At 42.8% G+C, this 25,541-nt stretch overlaps 1 protein-coding gene across 1 annotated transcript; it reads right to left on the minus strand.

The window, feature by feature from the left end:
* Positions 1-3,264: 3,264 nt before the first annotated feature.
* LOC111971404 (leukocyte elastase inhibitor-like) lies at positions 3,265-23,396 on the minus strand. The gene is made up of 7 exons (XM_023998164.3): positions 23,231-23,396; positions 21,376-21,558; positions 20,183-20,320; positions 19,758-19,875; positions 9,775-9,917; positions 9,312-9,479; positions 3,265-3,854 (listed from the first exon to the last, which is right to left on the minus strand). The coding sequence occupies exons 2-7, from the start codon at positions 21,538-21,540 to the stop codon at positions 3,447-3,449; spliced, it is 1,140 nt and encodes a 379-aa protein (XP_023853932.1). The 5' UTR covers positions 21,541-21,558; positions 23,231-23,396; the 3' UTR covers positions 3,265-3,446.
* Between the last annotated feature and the right edge of the window lie 2,145 nt (positions 23,397-25,541).

A 25,541-nucleotide genomic window follows, 5' to 3' on the forward strand; every position in this document is an offset into this window, starting at 1 on the left:
AGCCACGTCTCGGTGAAACATAAGATGTTACAGTTTTTAATGTCCCGTTGGTAGGATAATCTTAATAGTAAGTCATCGATTTTATTTTCTAACGATTGCACGTTAGCAAGGAGAATGGAAGACATTGGGAGTTTATGCGCTCACCTCCGGCTTCTCAGAAGGATCCCCGATCCCCGAAAAAGCTTTTTCCAGTCCGCTGTGAGTCATCGCTTTTCTGATGTCCAGAAGTTATTTTCGGTCATAGAGACGTTAGCGGCAACATTATGTACCTAATAAGTAAAAAATAAGTTACGCAATTCTTTTTACAAAATTGCACAATTGGTTGGGAGAATGTAAAATGTCAGCCATGTTCTTCAGCGCCATCTTGATACCTTAATTGTACACACATTTACATACGTTTTCAGACCCTTTACTCAGTACTTTGTAGCAATTACAGCCCCAGCCAGCCTCGCCTTTGGCAGCAATTACAGCCTAGTCTTCTTGGGTATGACGCTAAAAGCTTGTCACACCTGTATTTGGGGAGTTTCTCCCATTCTTCTCTGCAGATCCTCTCAAGCTCTGTCAGGTTGGATGGGGAGCATCGCTGCACAGCTATTTACAGGTCTCTCCAGAGATGTTCGATAGGGTTCATGTCCGGGCTCTGGCTGGGCCACTCTAGGACATTGAGACTTGTCCCAAAGCCACTCCAACGTTGTCTTGGCTGTGTGTTTAGGGTCGTTGTCCTGTTGGAAGGTGAACATTCACCCCAGTCTGAGGTCCTGAGTGCTCTGGAGCATGTTTTCATCAAGGATCTGTCTGTAAAGAGTTCAATCTTGTTTTCTTCCAACCAGAGAATCTTGTTCCTCATGGACTGAGAAACAAGGTGCTTCCTTCCTTTTCCTGAAGAAAATAGGATGCACCTGAGCACAAGGTGCCGTTTGGCAAACTCCAAGTGGGCTGCCATGTGCCTTATACTGAGGAGTGGCTCGATCTGGCCATTCTACCATAAAGGCCTGCTTGTTGGAGTGCTGCAGAGATGGTTGTTCTTCTGGAAGGTTCTCCCATCTCCACAGATGAACACTGGAGTTCTATCAGAGTGACCATTGGGTACTTGGTCACCTCCCTGACCAAGGCTCTTCTCCCCCGATTTCTCAGTTTGGTCGGGCGGCCAACTTTAGGAAGAGTCTTGGTGGTTCCAAACGTCTTCCATTTATGAATGATGGAGGTCACTGTGTTCTTGGAGACCTTCAATGCTGCAGACAGTTTTTGGTACCCTTCCCCAAATCTGTGCCTTAATAACTTCTCTAGGATAGGGGGCAGCATTTTCACTTTTGGATAAATAGCGTGCCCAATTTCAACTTCCTTCTACTCATCCCCAGAATATAAGATATGCATATTATTAGTAGATCTGGATAGAAAACACTCTGAAGTTTCTAAAACTGTTTGAATCATGTCTGTAAGTATAACAGAACTTATGTAGCAGGCAAAACCCCGAGGACTAACCACTTTTATTTTTTTATTTTTTAGGTCACTGTCTGTTCAATGAGTTTTCTTTGGGATACTGGATTTCTAATCACCCCGTTTTCAGTTCCTACCACTTCCACTGGATGTCACCAGTCTTTGGAAATAGGTTGAGGTTATTCCTTTGTGCAATGAAGAAGTAAGGCCATCTGGAAATAGTGTAACGTCATGTGTAGTGTTTGAGAGTTGCGCAAGACTAGAAAAGTAGCGTTAGTTTGTTGATCTCCTGTATTGAAAACAGATAGACCCGTCTTCAATTTGATTGATTATTAACGTTTACAAATACCTTAAGTTGTATTACAAAAGTAGTTTGAAATGTTTTGGCAAAGTTTAGAGGTAATTTTTTAGATATTTTGTAGTGACGTTCTGCAAATTGGAAGCTGTTTTTTTCTGGATCAAATGTGCCAAATAAATGGACAATTTGGATATAGATGGACGGAATTAATCGAACAAAAGGAACATTTGTGATGTTTATGGGACATATTGGAGTGCCAACAAAATAATCTCGTCAAAGGTAAGGCATGATTTATATTTTATTTATGCGTTTTGTGTCGTGCCTGCAGTGTTGAAATATGCTACACTCTCTTTGTTTACTGTTGTGCTATCATCAGATAATAGCATCTTATGCTTTCGCCGAAAAGCCTTTTTGAAATCTGACATGGTGGCTGGATTCACAACGAGTGTAGCTTTAATTTGGTATCTTACATGTGTGATTTAATGAAAGTTTGATTTTATATCATTTTTTAAAATTTGGCGCTCTACATTTTCCCTGGCTATTGGCCAAGTGGGACGCTACCGTCCCACATATCCCAGAGAGCACAATCCTGTCTCAGAGCTCTACAGACAATTCCTTTGACCTCATGGCTTGGTTTTTGCTATGACATGCATTGTCAACTGTGGGACATTATATAGACAGGTGTGTGCCTTTCCAAATCATGTCCAATCAATTGAATTTACCACAGGTGGACTGAGTTGTAGAAACATCTCAAGGATGATCAATGAAAACAGGATGCACCTGAGCTCAATTTCAAGTCTCATAGAAAAGGGTCTGAATACTTATGTAAATAAGGTATTTTTGTTTTTTCGATTGAAAAAAAATGAATAAATGCTTTCACTTTTTCATTGAGGTAGTGTGTGTAGATTGATAAGTAAAAACAATGAATTTAATTCATTTCAGGATACGATTGTAACAACAAAATGTGGGGTCTGGATATGTTTCGAATGCACTGTATAGCCATTGATTTTTGAATATAACTCATACATCCTTCTCACGAGTTTAGTTCAAATCTGTTATGATATTGTAAACAAACACAGCTTCAAAACATGGTTAAAAATGGATGGTCAGTCCTTGCATCTTTCGCTCTGCCTATGTATTTGAGTGGTTGCATTTGTTCAACCATTTCAGTGACCTTGTGTTTTGAGTGGCTCGATCCCCGGCCGAGTCATAAAAAGGACTGTAAAAGTAGTACCCAGTGCATATATCTTCTTAGCACTCAGCATTAAGTAGACAGATTGGGGTAAGGCCCTGCGATAGACTAGCGTCCTGTCCAGGGAGTATACAAGCTGCCTCACGCTACAGAAACAGAAGATAGGCTCCTATGACCAGTCTATCGGCTTGTGCAAGGCTACTTTACTACATTTCTCCAGCCCCAACTCTCAGCTGTTTACTCCTCCCCCTTGTTATTTGAATCCCAGATTGCTCTCTTGTCAAAATAAGTGTATAAGGGAACCAAGATCGCACACAATGATACTTTTCAAACAGACAAATGTAGACATTTTCCTTTATTTTTTTATAGCGTATTCAATCAAGGGCTGATGGAACTAGCTACTAGCTAGCTTGCTAAATCTGGCACATTTACAGAAATGTTGAATGATGTTCGTTTGTCCCTGTCAAATAAATGTTATAAATGAAATGAAATCTTCCCTACGCTTTTTTAACCAGTCTTCTACTGAGGAGAGGAGAATCTGCCGAGGAAGAGGATGCTTTTGCTCTTGTTATGCCTGATGAAGAAGAGGAAGGGATGGTCAGCTGTGAAGTGTTCCTCTCGGATCATACAGAACGCTATTATCCCAGCAGTGGCGGCGGCAGCCTCCGTCCCCTCCTCGTTCACCTCCACAAAGGCCTTATGGGCCACCGTAGACAGGAAGAGCCCCCCCTCCCCGTTCATCCCAGACAGGTCGGCCCTGCCCCCATCAAACACGTCCTTCATGCCCAGCTGGGTTAGGGGCTCGTTCAGCTCGTAGTCCTCCTCCAGTTTAAACTTGGGCAGGTGAACTATGACCTCTGTGCCCGTGTCCATGTTGTCCCTGCTGGTCCACTCGTCCAGTTTCTTCATGGTCAGCTCTCTCTCCAGCTAAAATGGTACATACAGTTAAAACCCAGTCAGTATAGAAAGAATGTGAAACACACACAGTTAAAACCCAATCAGTGTAGAGAGGCGTAGCAGCATTGACACTCCATACAGATGATAGATGATACTGTAGTAGTGTGATTTTCAGCAGCCTACCCGGGCCTGAGCCAAATCCACCACCTAGTGGCAAATGATGCGTGGAAAATGCTAATATAGGTACCAGGACTTGCATTGGATTTTGCCACAAATGCTAAAACGTTAGCATTTGGAAACCGTGCCAGGGAGACAAAAAAACTGTTGGTGGTCCTGGAGTTAAGAGAGAACTTAACTCCAGGACCATCGACTGACGATTTTTGAAAAATAGGCAGGGTGGGCTTTTGGTTTCTCTCTCTCTGAAAACAGAAATAAATCATTCTAAATAAAAAACTGGCTTTATTTACCACAGTGTGAAAGAGGGATAGCCCCTCTATATAAAATGACTTTCTGAAACACGGAGTCCTTCTTTGCTGATGTGAAGAAGAAACAGAATGAAAGAGTCAGCATTTTGTCAGCATGAAGCTGAGTGACTCACTCATTCATGGCTTTGGATCAAAATAAATAAGTACCAACACTCTTTCTGATAGTCTTTAAAAATACATGTTTTGACTGTTTTGACCAAGTTAATCTGCTCATGTTGTGTGTGTCCAATTATTCGTGACATTGTGGTTACAATGAAAAATGTAAACAAAACAAATCGTATTCATAATGAATAATCAGATGCATGTTGCAAGCTTTATTTTTCCCGCTTTTTTCTCCTACTCCTATTTATTTTATCTCCAGCACTGCGTCACCCTCCGCCTCATGGCCTCAAACTGCACCATTTTGTTTCTCTCCGTCGCCCACACGCACTTTAAACATTTGGATAATAAAGCATTTAAAGGCTGACATTGGTTGATTTTAGTACTTCTAACAGCCAAAATTCTAACTGTTAACATTCCCAGAAGGCATGGATTATTCTAAACTATTGCAGGCCTAAAACCTATGGGTTTAATCTTCTGAATTAATGATTATATTGAAGACAGAAGCCGCCCCTTAATGAGTTCCGAAAGCCGATCTGTTATCCAACGATTATTATTATTAACCCTGCATTCTAATTATATAAAAGCCCCTTAGATATTCTCACAGACCAGAGTTGTCCTGACGAAAAATGCCCCTTAGATCTTCATCTAGAATCCTCCACTCCTCTAAATTGAATTAGATCTACAGGGACAACAGCAAAATGTTGGATAAAGCATATAATGTACAGTACAGTATTTGTTCATCAACATCTTTATGCTTTCGTCAATAAAATAATGATAAAAATACTCTTTCAAAATGTAGATGTTTATTTCAACTACTGTACATCTCAGCTACATAATCCCCAAGTCTAACAGTATTTTTGTAATGTCTAAAGTAGATTTTCCATTCCTCCTGAAAGCCATAATCTGCTCACTTAAATGAATAGAGATCCTGGTCATGGTGCTACAGTATGTTGTTACAGCATAATCAAAGTGAGGACAATCAGAGATCTGCTGCATACTTACGGCCTATTGTAACCTGAGGTCACACCTTTCCAGTACTTCTCACCCGACCCAACCATCCATGGAGATCAGTGGACAAAGGGCTGGACAACAGACAACAGAGAAAATGCATGGTTCCCAAAAAAGCGGTTAGTTTAGCTAGATTCTTAAAATGTGTTTCTGTACGCAGCATTTGTGTGTTTGTAGTCACTTTGAATATTCATTTATCTACCGTTTATTCTATAGGCCACTGTAATCGATGGGGCTCAGGGTGGTACCATTCTGCTCATCTGATGAAGATGCACATGGATCAGATTCAAACTTTGAAGACCGAGATTAAGTCATTGAAGGCAGACCATCCGAAAGAGAAACATTCTCTGAGGGCAGAGATACGGGCGACAGCTGATGCATTGGTCCAGAGTCAGGCGGCATTGGCGGAGAGTCAGGTGGAGAATGACGCGTTGAAAAGGGAGAGGAAGGAGATGGAGTCACAATCCATGACAGGCACACATGTGAGCTCTGGAACTTCACCTCCGACAGGCAGAGTCAACATACCTGGCGGGTTCATCAGTTCGTCGGTTCACCCTGACATTTCCATTCCTCTTCTGACAAGACAACTTGAGGAACTGCTCACCAGGCACAGCAAGGGCCGTCCGGACCGTTCCAAGGATGTGTAACCAAAGAGAGATACCACGAGTGGACACAGAATACCAACTGGGATGGATCCCGAGACAAATGTGGCTTACCAGTGAACCTCCGGGTGTGTCTCAGAAGTTTCTGTCCTTGACTGATGGAACCCGAAAAAGCATTAAAGACCGAGTTAATGAGTACTTGAGGTCACAGAGAAAGTCTGGACATGGCCTGCTCTCCCTTACGTAAGGAATTAGGCACTTTACCATGTTTTCTATGTACTGTAGGCTATGTTTACTTGTCAGACTGCACAGTAGCTTAATAAACATACATTTCAAAACAGTAAAAAAAAAAAATCTAATTTAATAATATATTTGTACCACTGTAGATGCTGTTTTTATTTATAGTAATTATGTACAGCTGGAGGAATTTTGAAAACATGATTTCAAACACTTGTTTTTCACAAAAGGATACTCTAATAGCTTGGCTAGGTGTGAAAAATCCCCAAATTTGTGCCACAGTTTAGACTACCGATAGATAGTGCGGTCAGTTAGAGTTGAGTCCTATTGTATAGTGTAGCCTAAAGGCCAAAATGGGCAAACTACAATGTATTCGATGCTTAAGTACTCTAAAAACAGATTTGCCCCAACAAAAAAATGCATCAACCCCTACAAATATATTAATTCATTATTAACCCTGCATTATAATTGTATAAAAGCCCCTTAGATATTAATTTAGAATCCTCTAAATGTAATAAAATTTACAAGGACATTTTATTGATCTGCCAGTATTTTCATTGAGAGATTCCGGAAAACTCTTTGATGTTTCCTTTTATGTGTCCTACCAATTATTATTGGATTATTCACCATGGCAACAAACTAAATGTATTTCTTAGTTAGGTTGGCTTTTGTGGAGATCAGACTATTTTCATTTGCAGGGATATTTGTGCGTTTTTGACCAAATGTAAGTCACAACAAATACTTATTTCACTTTTATAATATTCCTGTTGCTATTGCTATATGTAAATACAAGAAACGTGTATGTAACTTTCTTCACCAGTTCCCTTACCACTTTGTGCAATTGTGTGATTAATGTTAATTATCTTGAGAGGAACTATGGCGTGTTATTTTTCTCTTATTGCCAATTGTGTATAGAGACTGTTGACATTAGTGTTTAATGTAATATTGTTTATTGGATTTACATTGTAGTATTTTCTATTTCTTTTATCCTGTTTCCCTCTGTACACAGAGCACATGTATACTCTGGTTCATCATTAAAACTCCTAGACTGGTCTGCTGTGTCTGTCATCACTCTTTGACCAGAGTGCAGTACAGTATCCGTTTACTCCCAGTGGCCTATCCACACATTAGAGAGCACCAGACGTTGTTTTAATAATATAACTTATTTTGAACGAAAGCCAGGAATGAGTAAGTCACTCAGCCCTATGCTGTTCCTGCTTCTGTTGTCTATTCTCATTACCCTGTTGGTTTCGTCAGACTGCACAGTAGCCTAGTAAACGTATTCATTTTAAAACAGTTTTTTAAAACCCAATTCAATAATATATTTGTACCACTGTAGATCCTGTGTTTTTATTTTTTAGAATACAGTTGATTTACAGTTGGAGGCATTTTGAAAACATGTTTTCAAACACTTGTTTTTCACACAAGTGTAGCAGGTTGTTAACAAGGTTTACACTCCGAGAATGAGAATGGTAAATGACTGTAATTAAAAAATGTATTTAATACATTGGAATACAAAAGAAGCCATCCACCGAGGATGGGCTATTAGCAGGACAATAGGAAAGGAGGGTAGGGGGACCAATGTATTTAAAGACATTGCACAGTAGCCTAATACACATATGCATTTCGAAATAGTAAAAAAAAAATTGAATTCAATAACATATTTCTACCACGGTAGATGCTGTGTTTTTGGTTGATGGCCAATATTAAAACAGTCAAATACATTAGTGAATTCAATTGCTTTAGCTGACATGTTGTGGTTTATTCATTGTTGAATTATTTAAGGCTCCTTTCTCTTTGTGCTGGAGTCCTTGAATACAAAAGAAGCCTTCCACCCTTGATAGGCTATCAGCAGGGCTATAGACACTTGCCGAGTTTAGGGACTTTAAATGTATTAATGGATGTTTGTGAGGCATGTCACCTCTCCCATACTTTTGCATAGCCCGCCAAAAGCACTGTTTTCTAACCACATCTGGATGGATCCATAACACATTACTGTGGGAATAAATATCACTGAATAACAGAAATATTGGAATAAAGTAGGCTAAAGAAGGCAACAAATTGTTGCTTACTGAAACTCCCAAAGTCATCCAATTGTTATAATAGGATTTGAAGCAATAGCCTACCTGCGTGTGGTCAACTATTTCAGCACCATTTTGTGCTGCTCTGAGACAAACATGGGGACTGGGCTTGATAAATCAATGAGATTTTTTTATTTATTTTTTTATCTCCGTTTGGGTATTGGTTAGCCTACAATTAGGGTGGGAAATGTTAGGATTATTTTGCTCTTCACTCGCAGTCACTTAGTAGCCTAGGCCTACTCCCGACCGGTCACGTTGTACAGCGCCATATTTTCTTAATATTAAAAACCGGCAAATGCATTCCTGAATTCAATCGCCTTAGCCGACATGTTGAGGTTTATTCATTGTTTAAATATTCATGGATCCCTTTGTTATTTAAATGTCTAACTAAAATGCATGAATGCATTTAAAGACATGTAAGACTTGTATGCTGTGTGATGACACGCACAAATGAACTAATGATTGATTGATATACTGTATATTGAAGTAGGCCTGTATGCCAATAAGTAAGTTACGCTATGACAGCTCTTAAGGACTCTTAAGTCTACAGCTCCATGTCATTTCAATAACTTAACTTCTCAAAGATGCCCTCTGGTGGTCAAACCAGCATTAATGGCAACAATGGCTGACACTTAAATAACGTGCCATAGAATTCTGCGGCACCCCACAAGCTGTGCTGCAGTATGACACAACTTTCAAAGGAAGAACCACTGTACCTTGTCCATAGTCTGTTTTCAGGGTAAGGAAACCAATGTAAATTTGTAATTTGGGTGAAGTATCACTTTAACTATAGGAGGTTTTGTAGTGTATCGAACAGAGGGACAGCGAAGCAAACCCGGGTTGCTGGCATGAAAGGCAAAACCCCCTACGCATCGAGCCAATAGGGTTAACCCACTTTGTGGGAATTGTAACATGGCTCATGAGTAAGGATTGCTTCAGTGGTGTGAAAAGGTTACAGGAGGTTGTGTATACCTTCACTAGGGGATCAGATGCATCAGTGGCCTCCTCAGGTAGCAGGACAAACATACTGAGCTCCTCGTCCACATACGGAAGCTCCACGATCTGGAGGTTATAGTCTGGGACGTAGTTAAAGGGGAACTTCTTCATCTGGTGCATCATCTGAACTGGCTTGCTCTCACTCTGAAAAATCCCAGAATATAACAGACAAGGAGAATGAGTTCATCTGACCACCATGTAATTCACAATAGGCCTATACAGTGTAACTTGAAGGTTTGTTTTGTCTCTTGGATGACACACAAATGTGTCAAATCTTTGCCTGTACCATTGCTAAAAATAAGGCCCATTTAAAGTGAGCTTTTGAATCCTTTTTGGTTTAATATACATTTTCATCATATCTTCTAGCAGTGTATTATATAATTATATTATTTAATTACTGCGCATAGATATCTATCTAAATATTATTGACAATATTGACCTGGTTTAGTTTGAAGGGCATCTCTTTGGTGTCTTTTTGGTCAAATCGATTCAGCCAGTTTCCTTTGAAGTAGATGGCGTTGACTAGAGCCAACCTTGTCATAACATTGACTGTCCCCGGCTTCAGCAGATCTTTGATTTTATCTGTAAACACAAACATACAAACACACATGCACGTACACACACAAAATGAAACAATCTAAACCAAAAGCAACTCTAAAACAAGAAGTACCATATGGTTCTAATTATGTAATTTAAGCAAAGACACATTTATTCATCTTATGTTGAGTTCCATGTTAGCTGATCCCAGTTACAGATCTGATGGTTCAATCAATCAAATGTATTTATAAAGCCCATTTTACATCAGCAAATGTCACAAAGTGCTTATACAGAAACCCAGCCTAACACCCTAAACAGCAAGCATTACAGATGTAGAAGCACGGTGGCTAGGAAAAACAGCCTAGTAAGGCAAGAACCTAGGAAGAAACCCAGAGAGGAACCAGGCTTTGAGGGGGTGGCCAGTTCTCTTCTGGCTGTACATGGCCATTAAGGCTAGATTGTTCTTCAAGATGTTCAAACGTCCAGCGGTCCAGCAAAATTAAGGCAGTTATACATTTTAAAAACATTACATTCATAACAGATTTGACAACATATTAAGTGTGTGCCCTCAGGCCCACATATCTATAACGTATCTATATGTTGTCATGTGTTATTTGACCAGCAGGGTCAAATAATAATGGTTGCTGTTCTTTAATCTAATCTAATGTGTGTGTTTAGTGTATGCTGTTGTATTTATGTTGTGTTTTTTCCTCCCTGTATTGCACTACAAATTTCCCAACTTGGACAATATACAGTACCAGTCCAAGGTTTGGACACACCTACTCATTCAAGGGTTTTTCTTTATTTGTACTATTTTCTACATTGTAGAGTAATAGTGAAGACATCAACACTATGAAATAGCACGTATAGAATCATGTATTAACCACCAAAAAAGTGTTAAACAAATCTAAATATATTTTATATTCTAGATTCTTCAAAGTAGACACCCTTTGCTTTGATGACAGCTTTGCACACTCTTGGCATTCTTTTCCAACAGTCTTGAAGGAGTTCCCACACATGCTGAGCACTTGTTGGCTGATTTTCCTTCACCCTGCAGTCGAACTCATCCCAAACCATCTCAATTGGTTTGAGGTCATGTGATTGTGGAGGCCTCATCTGATGCAGCACTCCATCACTCTCCTTGGTCAAATAGCCCTTACACAGCTTGGAGGTGTGTTTTGGGTCATTGTCCTTTTGAAAAACAAATGATAGTCCCACTAAGCGCAAACCAGGTGGGATGGCGTATTGCTGCAAAATGCATGATCTCTTATACACTATTTTAGGCCCAGCTGTTGGAACTTTGGCTTTCCTGAATATAGCCACTATATCGTGATCACTGCATCCAATGGGTACGGATACAGCTTTAGAACAAAGTTCTACAGTATTAGTAAAAATGTGATAGATACATGGGGATGATCTTGTTCCTGAAGTGTTTGTAAACACCTTGGAAGGTTGATTAATAACCTGAACCGGATTACAGGCACTGGTGTTATTAGGCCCGAGACTTTGAAGCAAGTCTCTTCTTCTTATTGGTGTCCTTTAGTAGTGGTTTCTTTGCAGAAATTCGACCATGAAGGCCTGATTCACGCAGTCTCCTCTGAACAGTTGATGTTGAGATGTGTCTGTTACTTGAACTCTGTGAAGCATTTGAGGTGCAGTTAACTCTAATGAACTTATTCTCTGCAGCAGAGGTAACTCTGGGTCTTCCTTTCCTGTGGCGGTCCTCATGAGAGCTAGTTTCATCATAGCGCTTGATGGTTTTTACGACTGCACTTGAAACTTTCAAAGTTCTTGACATTTTCCGGATTGACTGACATTCATGTCTTAAAGTAATGATGGACTGTCGTTTCTCTTTGCTTATTTGAGCTGTTCTTGCCATAATACAGTGGCTTGCGAAAGTATTCACCCCTCTTGGCAATTTTCCTATTTTGTTGCCTTACAACCTAGAATTAAAATTGATTTCTGGGGGGTATGATTTGATTTACACAACATGCCTACCACTTTAAAAATGCAAAATATGTTTTTATTGTGAAACAAACAAGAAATAAGAAAGAAAAAAACTTGGGTGTGCCTAACTATTCACCCCCCAAAGTCAATACTTTGTACAGCACCTTTTGCAGCAATTACAGCTGCAAGTCTCTTGGGGTATGTCTCTATAAGCTTGGCACATCTAGCCACTGGGATTTGCCCATTCTTCAAGGCAAAACTGCTCCAGCTCCTTCAAGTTGGATGTGTTTCGCTGGTGTACAGCAATCTTTAAGTCATACCACAGACTCTCAATTGGATTGAGGTCTGGGCTTTGACTAGGCCATTCCAAGACATTTAAATGTTTCCCCTTAAACCACTCAAGTGTTTCTTTAGCACTATACTTAGGGTAATTTTCCTGCTGGAAGGTGAACCTCCGTCCCAGTCTCAAATCTCTGGAAGACTGAAACAGGTTTCCCTCAAGAATTTCCCTGTATTTAGCACCATCCATCATTCCTTCAATTCTGACCAGTTTCCCAGTCCCTGCCAATGAAAAACATCCCCACAGCATGATGCTGCCACCACCATGCTTCACTGTGGGGATGGTGTTCTCGGGGTAATGCGAGGTGTTGGGTTTGTGCCAGACATAGCGTTTTCTTGATGGCCAAAGAGCAATTTTTTTTCTTCTCATCTGACCATTGTACCTTCTTCCATATGTTTGTGGAGTCTCCCAGATGCCTTTGGCGAACACCAAACGTGTTTGCTTATTTTTTCTATAATAATGGCTTTTTTTCTGGCCACTCTTCCGTAAAGCCCAACTCTGTGGAGTGTACGGCTTAAAGTGGTCCTATGGACAGATACTCCAATATCCGCTGTGGAGCTTTGCAGCTCCTTCAGGGTTATCTTTGGTGCCTCTGTGATTAATGCCCTCCTTGCCTGGTCTGTGAGTTTTGGTGGGCGGCCCTCTCTTGGCAGGTTTGTTGTGGTGCCATATTCTTTCAATATTTAAATTTTTATTTATTTACCGTTATTTGACCAGGTAAGTTGACTGAGAACACGTTCTCATTTGCAGCAACGACCTGGGGAATAGTTACAGGGGAGAGGAGGGGGATGAATGAGCCAATTGTAACTGTGCGATGATTATCTACCGGTGACCGTGATGGTTGAGGGCCAGATTGGGAATTTCAGCCAGGAACCGGGGTTCACACCCCTACTCTTACGATAAGTTGCACTGGGATCTTTATATGACCTCAGAGAGTCAGGGACACCCGTTTAAAATCCCATCCGAAAGACGGCACCTACACCAGACCGACGTCGTCCCTCAATCACTATGCCTGGGGCATTGGGATCTCTTGTTTAGACCAGAGAACAGAGTGCCTCCCTACTGGCCCCCAACACCCACTTCAGCAGCACCTGTCTTTCCCACCTCAGGGACCCAGGACCAACCCTGCTAGCTGTTCAGAAGCAAGCAGCAGTGCGGTATGCCGCAGCGTGCGTGGTATCGCTGTGGCATAATACAAATGGCATCTTAATGTGTGCTCCGCTGTGGATTTTCAATTGTTCTGATATTGTTTTTATAACCCACCATGTCTGTACCTGTCTACTACAACAGCTTTGTCCCCCATGACCTGTTTGAAGAGAGCTGCTTCGGTCTGTCATGGTCACGCATGGTTGGATATGACTCTTAGGCGTTGGTTGCTCCCTTGCTTTAGTTGGTGTTGCAAGACTCTGGGGCCTCTTCAGGACAGACTGAAGCCGGAAGAATATTATATTCTTAGGTTGTATATATAACAATGCATGTTTTGTCTCGTTGTGATCATCATGTCTTGTCCCTGTGCTTCCCTCTGCTGGTCTTATTAGGTTCTTTCCCTCTTTCTCTCTCTCTCTCTCCTCCTCCCTCTCTCCCTCTCCCGCTCTCTCTCTCTATCGTTCCGTTCCTGCTCCCAGCTGTTTCTCATTCTCCTACGACCTCATTTACTCTTTCACACCTGTCCCCTATTTTGCCTCTGATTAGAGTCCCTATTTCTCCCTCTGTTTTCCGCTTCTGTCCTTGTCGGATTCTTGTTTGATGTTTGCTGTCCTGTGTCCTTGTTCCGCCCTGTCGTGTTCTTTGCCTTCTTCAGATGCTGCGTGTGAGCAGGTGTCTATGTCAGCTACGGCCAGTGCCTTCCTGAAGCGACCTGCAGTCTGTGGTCGCGTCTCCAGTCGTTCCTCTCTATTGACGAGAGGATTTCAGTTTCCTGTTTTGGATTTACCATTGATAATATCCAGGAGAATCATTATTTGTTTAATACTGGAATAAAGACTCTGTTACTATTACGTCGCTTTTGGGTCCTCATTCACCAGCATAACAGAAGAATCCGACCAAGATGGACCCACGGACTATGGATTCTCTCAACACTGCCGTCGAGTTCCAGGGAGCAATGCTCGGCAGACACGAGCAGGAATTGTTTGCTGCTCGTCATGCCGTTGAGACCCTGGCCGCTCAGGTCTCCGATCTCTCTGGACAGTTTCAGAGTCTTCGTTCTGTGCCACCAGCTACTTCCTGGTCTTCCGAGTCTCCGGAACCTAGGGTTAATAACCCACCATGTTACTCTGGGCAGCCCACTGAGTGTCGCTCTTTTCTCACCCAGTGTGATATTGTGTTCTCTCTCCAGCCCAACACGTACTCAAGTGAGAGAGCTCGGATCGTTACGTCATATCACTCCTTACTGGTCGGGCTCGGAGTGGGGCACAGCTATCTGGGAGGCAAGGGCTGAGTTTCTAACGATTATCAGAACTTTTAAGAGGAGATGATACGGGTTTTTGATCGTTCAGTTTTTGGGAAGGAGGCTTCCAGGGCCCTGGCTTCCCTATGTCAAGGTGATCGATCCATAACGGATTACTCTATAGAGTTTCGCACTCTTGCTGCATCCAGTGACTGGAACGAGCCGGCGTTGCTCGCTCGTTTTCTGGAGGGACTCCACGCTGAGGTTAAGGATGAGATTCTCTCCCGGGAGGTTCCTTCCAGCGTGGACTCTTTGATTGCACTCGCCATCCGCATAGAACGACGGGTAGATCTTCGTTCACCGAGCTCGTGGAAGAGCTCGCGTTAACCGTGTTTCCCCTCTCCGCATCTCAACCATCTCCTCCCACCGGCTCAGAGACTGAGCCCATGCAGCTGGGAGGTATTCGCATCTCGACTAAGGAGAGGGAACGGAGAATCACCAACCGCCTTTGCCTCTATTGCGGTTTGCTGGACATTTTGTCATGTCATGTCCAGTAAAAGCCAGAGCTCATCAGTAAGCGGAGGGCTACTGGTGAGCGCTACTACTCAGGTCTCTCCATCAAGATCCTTGTACTACCTTGTCGGTCCATCTACGCTGGACCGGTTCGGCTGCTTCCTGAGTGCCTTGATAGACTCTGGGGCTGAGGGTTGTTTTATGGACGAAGCATGGGCTCGGAAACATGACATTCCTCTCAGACAGTTAGGAAGCCCACGCCCATGTTCGCCTTAGATGGTTTCTTCTCCCCAGTATCAGATGTGAGACACTACCTTTAACCCTCACAGTATCTTGTAACCACAGTGAGACCATTTCCTTTTTGATTTTCGTTCACCTTTTACACCTGTTGTTTTGGGTCATCCTGGCTAGTATGTCATAATCCTTCTATTAATTGTCTAATAATTCTATCCTATCCTGGAACGTTTCTTGTCATGTGAAGTGTTTAATGTCTGCTATCCCTCCTGTGTCTTCTGTCCCCTCTACTCAGGAGGAACCTGGTGATTTGACAGGAGTGCCGGAGGAATATCATGATCTGCGCACGGTCTTCAGTCGGTCCAGAGCCAGCTCCCTTCCTCCTCACGGTCGTATGATTGTTGTATTGATCTCCTTCCGGGGACCACTCCCCCTCGGGGTAGACTATACTCTCTGTCGGCTCCCGAACGTAAGGCTCCGAGGATTATCTGTCTGTTTCTCTCGACGCCGGTACCGTGGTGCCTTCTTCCTCTCCCGCCGGAGCGATTTTTCTTTGTTAAGAAGAAGGACGGTACTCTGCGCCCCTGCGTGGATTATCGAGGGCTGAATGACATAACGGTTAAGAATCGTTATCCGCTTCCCCTTATGTCGTCAGCCTTCGAGATTTTGCAGGGAGCCAGGTGCTTTACTAAGTTGGACCTTCGTAACGCTTACCATCTCGTACGCATCAGAGAGGGGACGAGTGGAAAACGGCGTTTAACACTCCGTTAGGGCATTTTGAATACCGGGTTCTGCCGTTCGGTCTCGCTAATGCTCCAGCTGTCTTTCAGGCATTAGTTAATGATGTACTGAGAGACATGCTGAACATTTTTGTTTTCGTTTACCTTGACGATATCCTGATTTTTTCACCGGCACTCGAGATTCATGTTCAGCACGTTCGACGTGTACTCCAGCGCCTTTTAGAGAATTGTCTCTACGTGAAGGCTGAGAAGTGCGCCTTTCATGTCTCCTCTGTCACATTTCTCGGTTCTGTTATTTCCGCTGAAGGCATTCAGATGGATCCCGCTAAGGTCCAGGCTGTCACGATTGGCCCGTCCCTAAGTCACGTGTCGAGTTGCAGCGCTTTCTCGGTTTCGCTAATTTCTATCGGCGTTTCATTCGTAATTTCGGTCAAGTGGCTGCCCCTCTCACAGCTCTGACTTCTGTCAAGACTTGCTTTAAGTGGTCCGGTTCCGCCCAGGGAGCTTTTGATCTCCTCAAGAAGCGTTTTACATCCGCCCCTATCCTTGTTACTCCTGACGTCACTAAACAATTCATTGTCGAGGTTGACGCTTCAGAGGTGGGCGTGGGAGCCATTCTGTCTCAGCGCTTCCATTCTGACGATAAGGTTCATCCTTGCGCTTACTTTTCTCATCGCCTGTCGCCATCGGAGCGCAACTATGATGTGGGTAACCGCGAACTGCTCGCCATCCGCTTAGCCATAGGCGAATGGCGACAGTGGTTGGAGCGGACCGTCCCTTTTGTCGTTTGGACTGACCATAAGAACCTTGAGTACATCCGTTCTGCCAAACGACTTAATGCACGTCAAGCTCGTTGGGCGTTGTTTTTCGCTCGTTTCGAGTTCGTGATTTCCTATCGCCGGGAAATAAGAACACCAAGCCTGATGCCTTATCCCGTCTCTTTAGTTCTTCTGTGGCTTCTACCGACCCCGAGGGGATTCTCCCTGAAGGGCGTGTTGTCGGGTTGACTGTCTGGGGAATTGAGAGACAGGTGAAGCAAGCACTCACTCACACTGCGTCGCCGCGCGCTTGTCCTAGTAACCTTCTGTTCGTTCCTGTCTCTACTCGTCTGGCTGTTCTTCATGGGCTCACTCTGCCAAGTTAGCTGGCCACCCGGCGTTCGGGGTACGCTTGCTTCTATTCGCCAGCGGTTTTGGTGGCCTACTCAGGAGCGGGACACGCGTCGTTTCGTGGCTGCTTGTTCGGACTGCGCGCAGACTAAGTCAGGTAACTCTCCTCCTGCCGGTCGTCTCAGACCGCTTTCCATTCCTTCTCGACCATGGTCTCCACTCGCCTTAGACTTTATTACCGGTCTGCCTTCGTCTGCGGGGAAGACTGTGATTCTTACGGTTATCGATGGTTCTCTAAGGCGGCACATTTCATTCCCCTCGCTAAGCTTCCTTCCGCTAAGGAGACGGCACAAATCATCATTGAGAATGTGTTCAGAATTCATGGCCTCTCCGTTAGACGCCGTTTCAGACAGAGGTCCGCAATTCACGTCACAGTTTTGAGGGGAGTTCTGTCGTTTGATTGGTGCTTCCGTCAGCTCTCTTCCGGGTTTCATCCCCAGTCTAACGGTCAAGCAGAAAGGGCCAATCAGTCGATTGGTCGCATATTACGCAGCCTTTCGTTTCGAAACCCTGCGTCTTGGGCAGAACAGCTCCCCTGGGCTGAGTACGCTCACAACTCGCTTCCTTCGTCTGCTACCGGTCTATCTCCGTTTCAGAGTAGTCTTGGGTACCAGCCTCCTCTGTTCTCGTCCCAGCTCGCCGAGTCCAGCGTTCCCTCCGCTCAGGCTTTTGTCCAACGTTGTGAGCGCACCTGGAGGAGGGCAGGTCTGCACTTTGCCGTTACAGGGCGCAGACTGTGAGAGCCGCCAATAAACGTAGGATTAAGAGTCCAGGTATTGTCGCGGTCAGAGAGTGTGGCTTTCCACTCGTAACTTCCCCTTACGACAGTTTTCTGCAAGTGACTCCGCGGTTCATTGGTCCGTTCCGTGTCTCTCAGGGCGTCAATCCTGTCGCTGTGCGACTGCTTCTTCCGCAACATCTTCGTCGCGTCCACCCTGTCTTCCATGTCTCTTGTGTCAAGCCTTTTCTTCGCGCCCCGTTCGTCTTCCCTCCCCCCCCCCGTCCTTGTCGAGGGCGCTCCTATTTACAAGGTACGGAAGATCATGGACATGCGTTCTCGGGACGTGGTCACCAGTACTTAGTGGATTGGGAGGGTTACGGTCCTGAGGAGAGGAGTTGGGTTCCATCTCGGGACGGCTGGACCGTTCGTTGATTGATGATTTCCTTCGTTGCCGCCAGGGTTCCCCTCGAGTGCGCCAGGAGGCGCTCGGTGAGTGGGGGGGTACTGTCATGTTTTGTCTGTGATCATCATGTTGTCCCGTGCTGCTCCCTCTGCTGGTTTTATTAGGTTCTTTCCCTCTTTCTCTCTCTCTCTCTCCTCCTCCCCTCTCCCTCTCCGCTCTCTCTCTCTATCGTTCCGTTCCTGCTCCCACTGTTTCTCATTCTCCTAACGACCTCATTTACTCTTTCACACCTGTCCCCTATTTTGCCCTCTGATTAGAGTCCCTATTTCTCCCTCTGTTTTCCGCTTCTGTCCTTGTCGGATTCTTGTTTGATGTTTGCTGTCCTGTGTCCTTGTTCCGCCCTGTCGTGTTCTTTGCCTTCTTCAGATGCTGCGTGTGAGCAGGTGTCTATGTCAGCTACGGCCAGTGCCTTCCTGAAGCGACCTGCAGTCTGTGGTCGCGTCTCCAGTCGTTCCTCTCTATTGACGAGAGGATTTCAGTTTCCTGTTTTGGATGTACCATTGATAATATCCAGGAGAATCATTATTTGTTTAATACTGGAATAAAGACTCTGTTACTATTACGTCGCTTTTGGGTCCTCATTCACCAGCATAACAGTATATATACTAAGATCATGTGACAGATCATGTGACACTTAGATTGCACACAGGTGGACTTTATTTAACTAATTATGTGACTTCTGAAGGTAATTGGTTGCACCAGATCTTATTTAGGGGCTTCATAGCAAAGGGGATGAATACATATGCATGCACCACTTTTCCGGTTTTATTATTTTTTTAAATTTTCATTTTACTTCACCAAATTGGACTATTTTGTGTATGTCCATTACATGAAATCCAAATAAAAATCCATTTCAATTACAGGTTGTAATGCAACAAAATAGGAAAAACGCCAAGGGGATGAATACTTTTGCAAGGCACTGTATGGACTTGGTCTTTTACCAAATAGGGCTATCTTCTGTATACCACCTCTACCTTGTCACAACACAACTTATTGGCTCAAACGCATGAAGAAGGAAAGAAATTCCAAATAAAATTTTAACAAGACACACCTGTTAATTGAAATGCATTCCAGGTGACAACCTCATGAGGCTGGTTGAGAGAATGCCAAGAGTGTGCAAAGCTGCCATCAAGGCAAACGGTGGCTACTTTGGAGAATCTGAAATCTAAAATATCTGTTTAACACTTTTTTGGTTACTACATGATTCCATATGTGTTATTTCATGGTTTTGATGTCTTCACTATTATTCTACAATGTAGAAAACTGAAAAAATAAGATAACCCCTGGAAAGAGAAGGTGTGTCCAAACTTGTGACTGTTACTGTATGTGATTGACTAACTGAATGATTTATTGATATGTTGAATGATCATACTCGCTGTCTGCTGCTCCACCCAGCCGTTGATCTCTCCTCTGGTCTCCTCTGCTGCGCCAAGGAAATCCACTGCCTTCATGTCTGCATGGTAGAAATTGTGGGTGGATTCTAAAAACTCCTACAGCAGAGGGAAACAGTTCAAATAGCATATAGAGGACAGTAAAACCCATACAGCAGAGAGAACAGTTCAATAAGCATATAGGGAAACACAGTAGAACTTCTGGGGACAGTAATAACACAGCCAGTCTGTTGTCTGTTTCAATAAAGCCCTATTTGCACAGGACTAGTATTACTAGAGAACATTGGGTATGTAATTATTACCTCAGCATATCCGTAAATGTGATAAGATTGTATAGATTAGTAAACTGTAAAGTGCTAGTGTGGCTGTTACTTGCATGAAAAGTATAATTTATAGTGAAACTCACAGTCAGGAAGTTGCAGGTCTTCTCTCCATACAGACGGTTGGCCAGTTTCAGGATGTAAGATGCAGAGGGAGAGTTGATATCTCCATTGAGTGTCTGGAAATCTGTGTGGACGTCTTTCGTCAAGTTGAATGACAGAACCTGGGGAGAATTCAGAGAGGAAAGATGGTTAAAGTGATGATGATGGGGGTTAGGGTTGCAAAACAACTGATAATTTACCAAAGTTACCAGCATTTTTGGTCATTTACAGTTAATCTATTGCAATTGATGGTAACTTTGGTAAATACTGTATACTTGAATAACTTTTTTAAAATGTATTCGTACAAAATATTCATTTTTATATCTGTGTCCATGTTGTCCATGAGTTTCTAATGGATAAATTATGAGAAAATAGCCTAATTAATGAAAAAAACAAATTCTAATTAACAATGGAATCATTTTCAACTCTTCCAACTTTTTTCACAACTGCCACCAGTTAAGTGCCAAAACATTTACAACAAAGACATATTAACATAGCAAAATAAATAAAAGAGTATAAAAATATTTAATGCTGAACTCCTCATTTTAAATACGAATGAACGCTACTCAACAAGTTGATGGGTTATATTTAGAATAATATTTTACAGCTTTGTCAAAAAAATAAATACATTTTAAAATCCTATTATTTTATTATTTTATATATTTTACGTTATAAAAATGTCTAAATCATACCCAAGTTTCCTAAATTCTGGTAGTTTACTGGTAAACTTAGATAAAGTGCAGTGTACATCTCGCACACAAAGAGATTGTTATGGTGTAATACGCTACTGTAAATGTACAGCTTTGCTTGGACACTGACTGACTCCGGGGGTGCATCCCAAATGGCACCCTATTATTCCCTGCCTATAGCCCTATGGGCCCTGGTCAAAAGTAGTACACTATATAGGGATTAGGATGCCATTTGGGAAAAAGTAACCTGTGGGTTTATAGCCCTCTCCATGGTAACTAGCTGGACAGTGTCTTCCCTGACGTAGATACTGCTGTGGTACGTTCCTAAGTACAAGTTGAGTAGCAATAGTCAGAGTTAGTCATGTCTTCCATCTATGTTACACGTAGCCTACTTTAAGGGTGTGTATGTGTGTCTATCTCTCTCTGTGCGTATCTGTGTGTGTGTGTGCGTGTGTTCATGTCTGTGTATCTGAGTGTGTGTGCGTTACCTTTGCCATCTGAGCAGCTGTGTCTCCTTTAGCTCCCAGGTAGACCATGGCCAGAGCTGAGCTGATACTGAAGGGGGAGATGAAGACATTCCCTGTGTTGGTCTGACCCAGAGTGCGGTACAGCTCCAAGGCAAAAGCTGTGTTAGAGCTGCTGAGAGAAGCCATGGCTGATGACTGATCTGTCTGAAGAAAGGAGATTACAGTATTGTTTGACATATGCAGACTAATCAGATCTACACTGATTTTAATGTGACAATATGAAGTTTTGCAGCATCTTAAGTGACCAAAATCTACTCCACACATCTCCCCATCACTAGCCTATTTCATTTTGGAAATAAAGTTATCATTGATCCTGCATGAATTCTGATCCGATTCACTCTAGTTTGGGCCAACACTGTATAGGCTACTCAATGACATTGACAATAGAGAAATAGCTTCTAAGGCAGAATGTTATTGTTCATTTTAACCCAGTGTGCTTGCACCCATACATACCAATTACTACAGGTGTGTGCCTTTCTAAATCATGTCCAGTCAATTGAAAATACCACTGGTGAACTCTAATCAAGTTGTAGAAGCATCTCAAATCAAATCAAATGTTATTAGTCACATGTGCAGAATACAACAGACCTTACAGTGAAATGCTTACTTACGAGCCCCTAACCAACGGTACAGATTCAAAAAAAAAAATATGGATAAGAATAAGAGATAAAAGTAACAAGTAAAAAATAACAATATATACAGGGGGGTGCCGGTACAGAGTCAATGTGTGGGGGAACCGGTTAGTTGAGGTAGTATGTACATGTAGTAGAGTTATTAAAGTGACTATGCATAGATGACAACAGAGAGTGGCAGTGGTGTGGAGAGGGGAGGGGGGGGGGGGCAATGCAAATAGTCTGGGTAGCCATTTGACTAGATGTTCAGGAGTCTTATGGCTTGGCTTGGTTGAAGCTGTTTAGAAGCCTCTTGGACCTAGACTTGGTGCTCCGGTACCGCTTGCCGTGCAGTAGCAGAGAGAACAGTCTATGACGAGGGTGGCTGGAGTCTTTGACAATTTTTAGGGCCTTCCTTTTACACCGCCTGGTATAGAGGTCCAGGATGGCAGGACGATTGGCCTCAGTGATGTACTGGGCCGTTCGCACTACCCTCTGTAGTGCCTTGCGGTCGGAGGCCGAGCAGCTGCCATACCAGGCAGTGATGCAACCAGTCAGGATGCTCTCGATGGTGCAGCTGTAGAACTTTTATAGCATCTGAGGTCCCATCTCCTGAGGGGGAATAGGTTTTGTCGTGCCCGCTTTACGACTGTCTTGGTGTGCTTGGACCATGTTAGTTTGTTGGTGATGTGGACACCAAGGAACTTGAAGCTCTCAACCTACTCCACTGCAGCACCGTCGTAGGAGAATGGGGGCGTACTCGGTCCTCTTTTTCCTGTAGTTCACAATCATCTCCTTTGTCTTGATCACGTTGAGGGAGAGGTTGCTGTCCTGGCAGCACACAGCCTCTCAAGGTTGATCAATGGAAACAGGATGCACCTGAGCTCAATTTCGAGTCTCATAGCAAAGGGTTTAAATACTTATGCATCTGTTTTTCATTTTTTATACATTTGCAAAAATGCTTTTTCATTATGGGGTATTGTGTGTAGATTACTGAGGAATTGTTTTATAAAAATAAAAAAATGTAATCAATTTTAGAATCAGACTGTAACGTAACAAAATGTGGAAAAAGTCAAGGGGTCTGAATACTTTCCGAAGGCACTGTATATTCAACAGCAAAATGCATGTAGGCTAAAAGTGTAGGCCGACAAATCATGCTACTGTAGTGTTGCTTGGGATTAGGAAGACTAATATTTGTCACTTACCGGTTCTGCTTCTCTCTGTGTGAAAAGCCCCTATATCCACTGTTCCAGTGAAAGAGAAACGAAACAGACTTAAAGAAAGCAACTAGGTAACGCCTTCCTCAGCAGAGAACTGCAAATAAGCCCTGGAAATTTGCTGCATGCCCAAGTCATTTGGTGTGTCCTTTAATATAGGCTATGCACTGCTCTACCGAGCCATAAAACTGGGTGGGGACTGAATATACAGGCCTGTCTACTTTGCGTAAGTCAGTTCGCCTATTGATATTGTCAGTAAGAGTGAGTTCATTTTCACTAGGCTACTACCTGCTGGACTTTGGTCCCTCTGCCATACCTGCCCTGCTAAGATATAGGATGTCCAAGCAGGGAACCCACATTTCAGGATGACTTTAATGATTAACACATACACAACTTCAAAGCAGAGTCAGAGCAGACAGACGCCATTACCAGTCACACCTTGAAATAACCCAGATGACTTTTGTTTTCTCTGATACATTCCTGTTTTCTTCAACATATAGCAGGCAGGTGAGTTTCTGTCTCAGTGCCGTTTCAGTTTCCACCCTTTTCTTTCTTATTCTTAACTTTTTTTATTTAACCTTTATTTAACTAGGCAAGTCAGTTAAGAACAAATTCTTATTTACAATGACGGCCTTATCAGTCACTCCAAATGGGGTAATCCATGGTGACCAATGTAGAACAAACATGACTGATTCTCACTACCAATACCTCGCCCCGCCCTCCCTTTCCGCCCCTCTCTCTCTCTCTTGGCTGAGGTCACCAACGCTCCCCGACAGTACCAAAACGAGACGAACAGACAAAGACAGAAAGGGGACATACAGACAGGGGGACAGAAACTGCCACTACTGATTCAGTTAGTCAAAGGCTTGATGATTAGTTGACTTATTGAATCAGGTGTGTCAGTTTGCGTTACATTTTTGGGGGAATGTCTGGGTGGGAGCCGAGGAGAAGGTTGGAAAACCCTGACGCTCTCTGACCTTGACTTAATTCCCTAATAATTCCAGCACCTTCACGCGCGAAAATACAATGAATAGTTAGTTAAATAGTTAAACAGCCCATAGTTAGTTAGTTAGCCCTGACCTCAATCCTATAGAATTTTTTTGGGCAGAACTGAAAAAGTGTCTGCGAGCGAGGAGGCCTACAAACCTGACTCAGTTACACCAGCTCTGTCAGGAGGAATGGGCCAAAATTCACCCAACTTATTGTGGGAAGCTTGTGGAAGGCTACCTGAAACATTTGACCCAAGTTAAACAATTTAAAGGCAATGCTACCAAACACTAATGGAGTGTATGTAAACTTCTGACCCACTGGGAATGTGATGAAAGAAATAAAAGCTGAAATAAATCATTCTCTCTCCTTTTATTCTGACATTTCACATTCTTAAAATAAAGTGGTGATCCTAACTGACCTTAGACAGGGCATTTTTACTAGGATTAAATGTCAGGAATTGTGAAAAACTGAGTTTAAATGTATTTGGCTAAGGTGTATGTAAACTTCCGACTTCAACTGTACCCCCTTTATTTATTCTACGGTGCTGACTTGGTATACAGGGAGAATACGGTAAGAACGGCCCATGTTCTGAATTCTCTCGCTGTACATTTCAAAAGTGCTTAACAAATAGTTATATTGACTACGTCTGTCCTAGCTTGCTCATTATGGATTTCTTCTTATGCACTCATCGTCCCCTTATATCATAGTTTGTACATCTCAATTGTCAGTAGAAACCACATGTGTTTAAGAAAGTCAGCCATATCAGCTGTTTTTTTTAAAGACAGTAAATGAGGCTGAATGAACTGTTTCGCTGCCAGATAAGGCTCAGCTGATAGCCAGGTGTAACATGGGTAAGTTGTTGGGACTGCTGTTTGGCCCTAACAGTTTGTGGTCACCGCTATAGTCCAATGAATGTATTGTTTAGGGTTGTGTTGCGTTGTTTTGTTTTGTGGCTTTTCTGGCATACATCTATTAACAATTTGGGGAGTTTGCCTCACCAAGATTTACATGCTAAAATCGCCACTGAAAATGACTCAAGTAAAACAAGTCACCCAGTAAAATACTACTTGAGTAAAAGTAAAAAAAATATTTGGTTTTAAATATACTTAATTATTAAACGTCAATGTAAATGCCTAAATATGCTTAGGTATCAAAAGTAAAAGTATAAATAATTTAAAATTCCTTATATTAAGCAAAGCAGTTGGCACAATTTTCCAACAGTCAGACATCATTTACAAATTAAGCATTTGTATTACATGAATCCTCCAGATCAGAGACAGTAGGGATGACCAGGAATGCTGTCTTGATA

This window comes from Salvelinus sp. IW2-2015, linkage group LG13, assembly GCF_002910315.2.
Source record: "Salvelinus sp. IW2-2015 linkage group LG13, ASM291031v2, whole genome shotgun sequence".
Lineage (NCBI taxonomy): Eukaryota > Metazoa > Chordata > Actinopteri > Salmoniformes > Salmonidae > Salvelinus > Salvelinus sp. IW2-2015.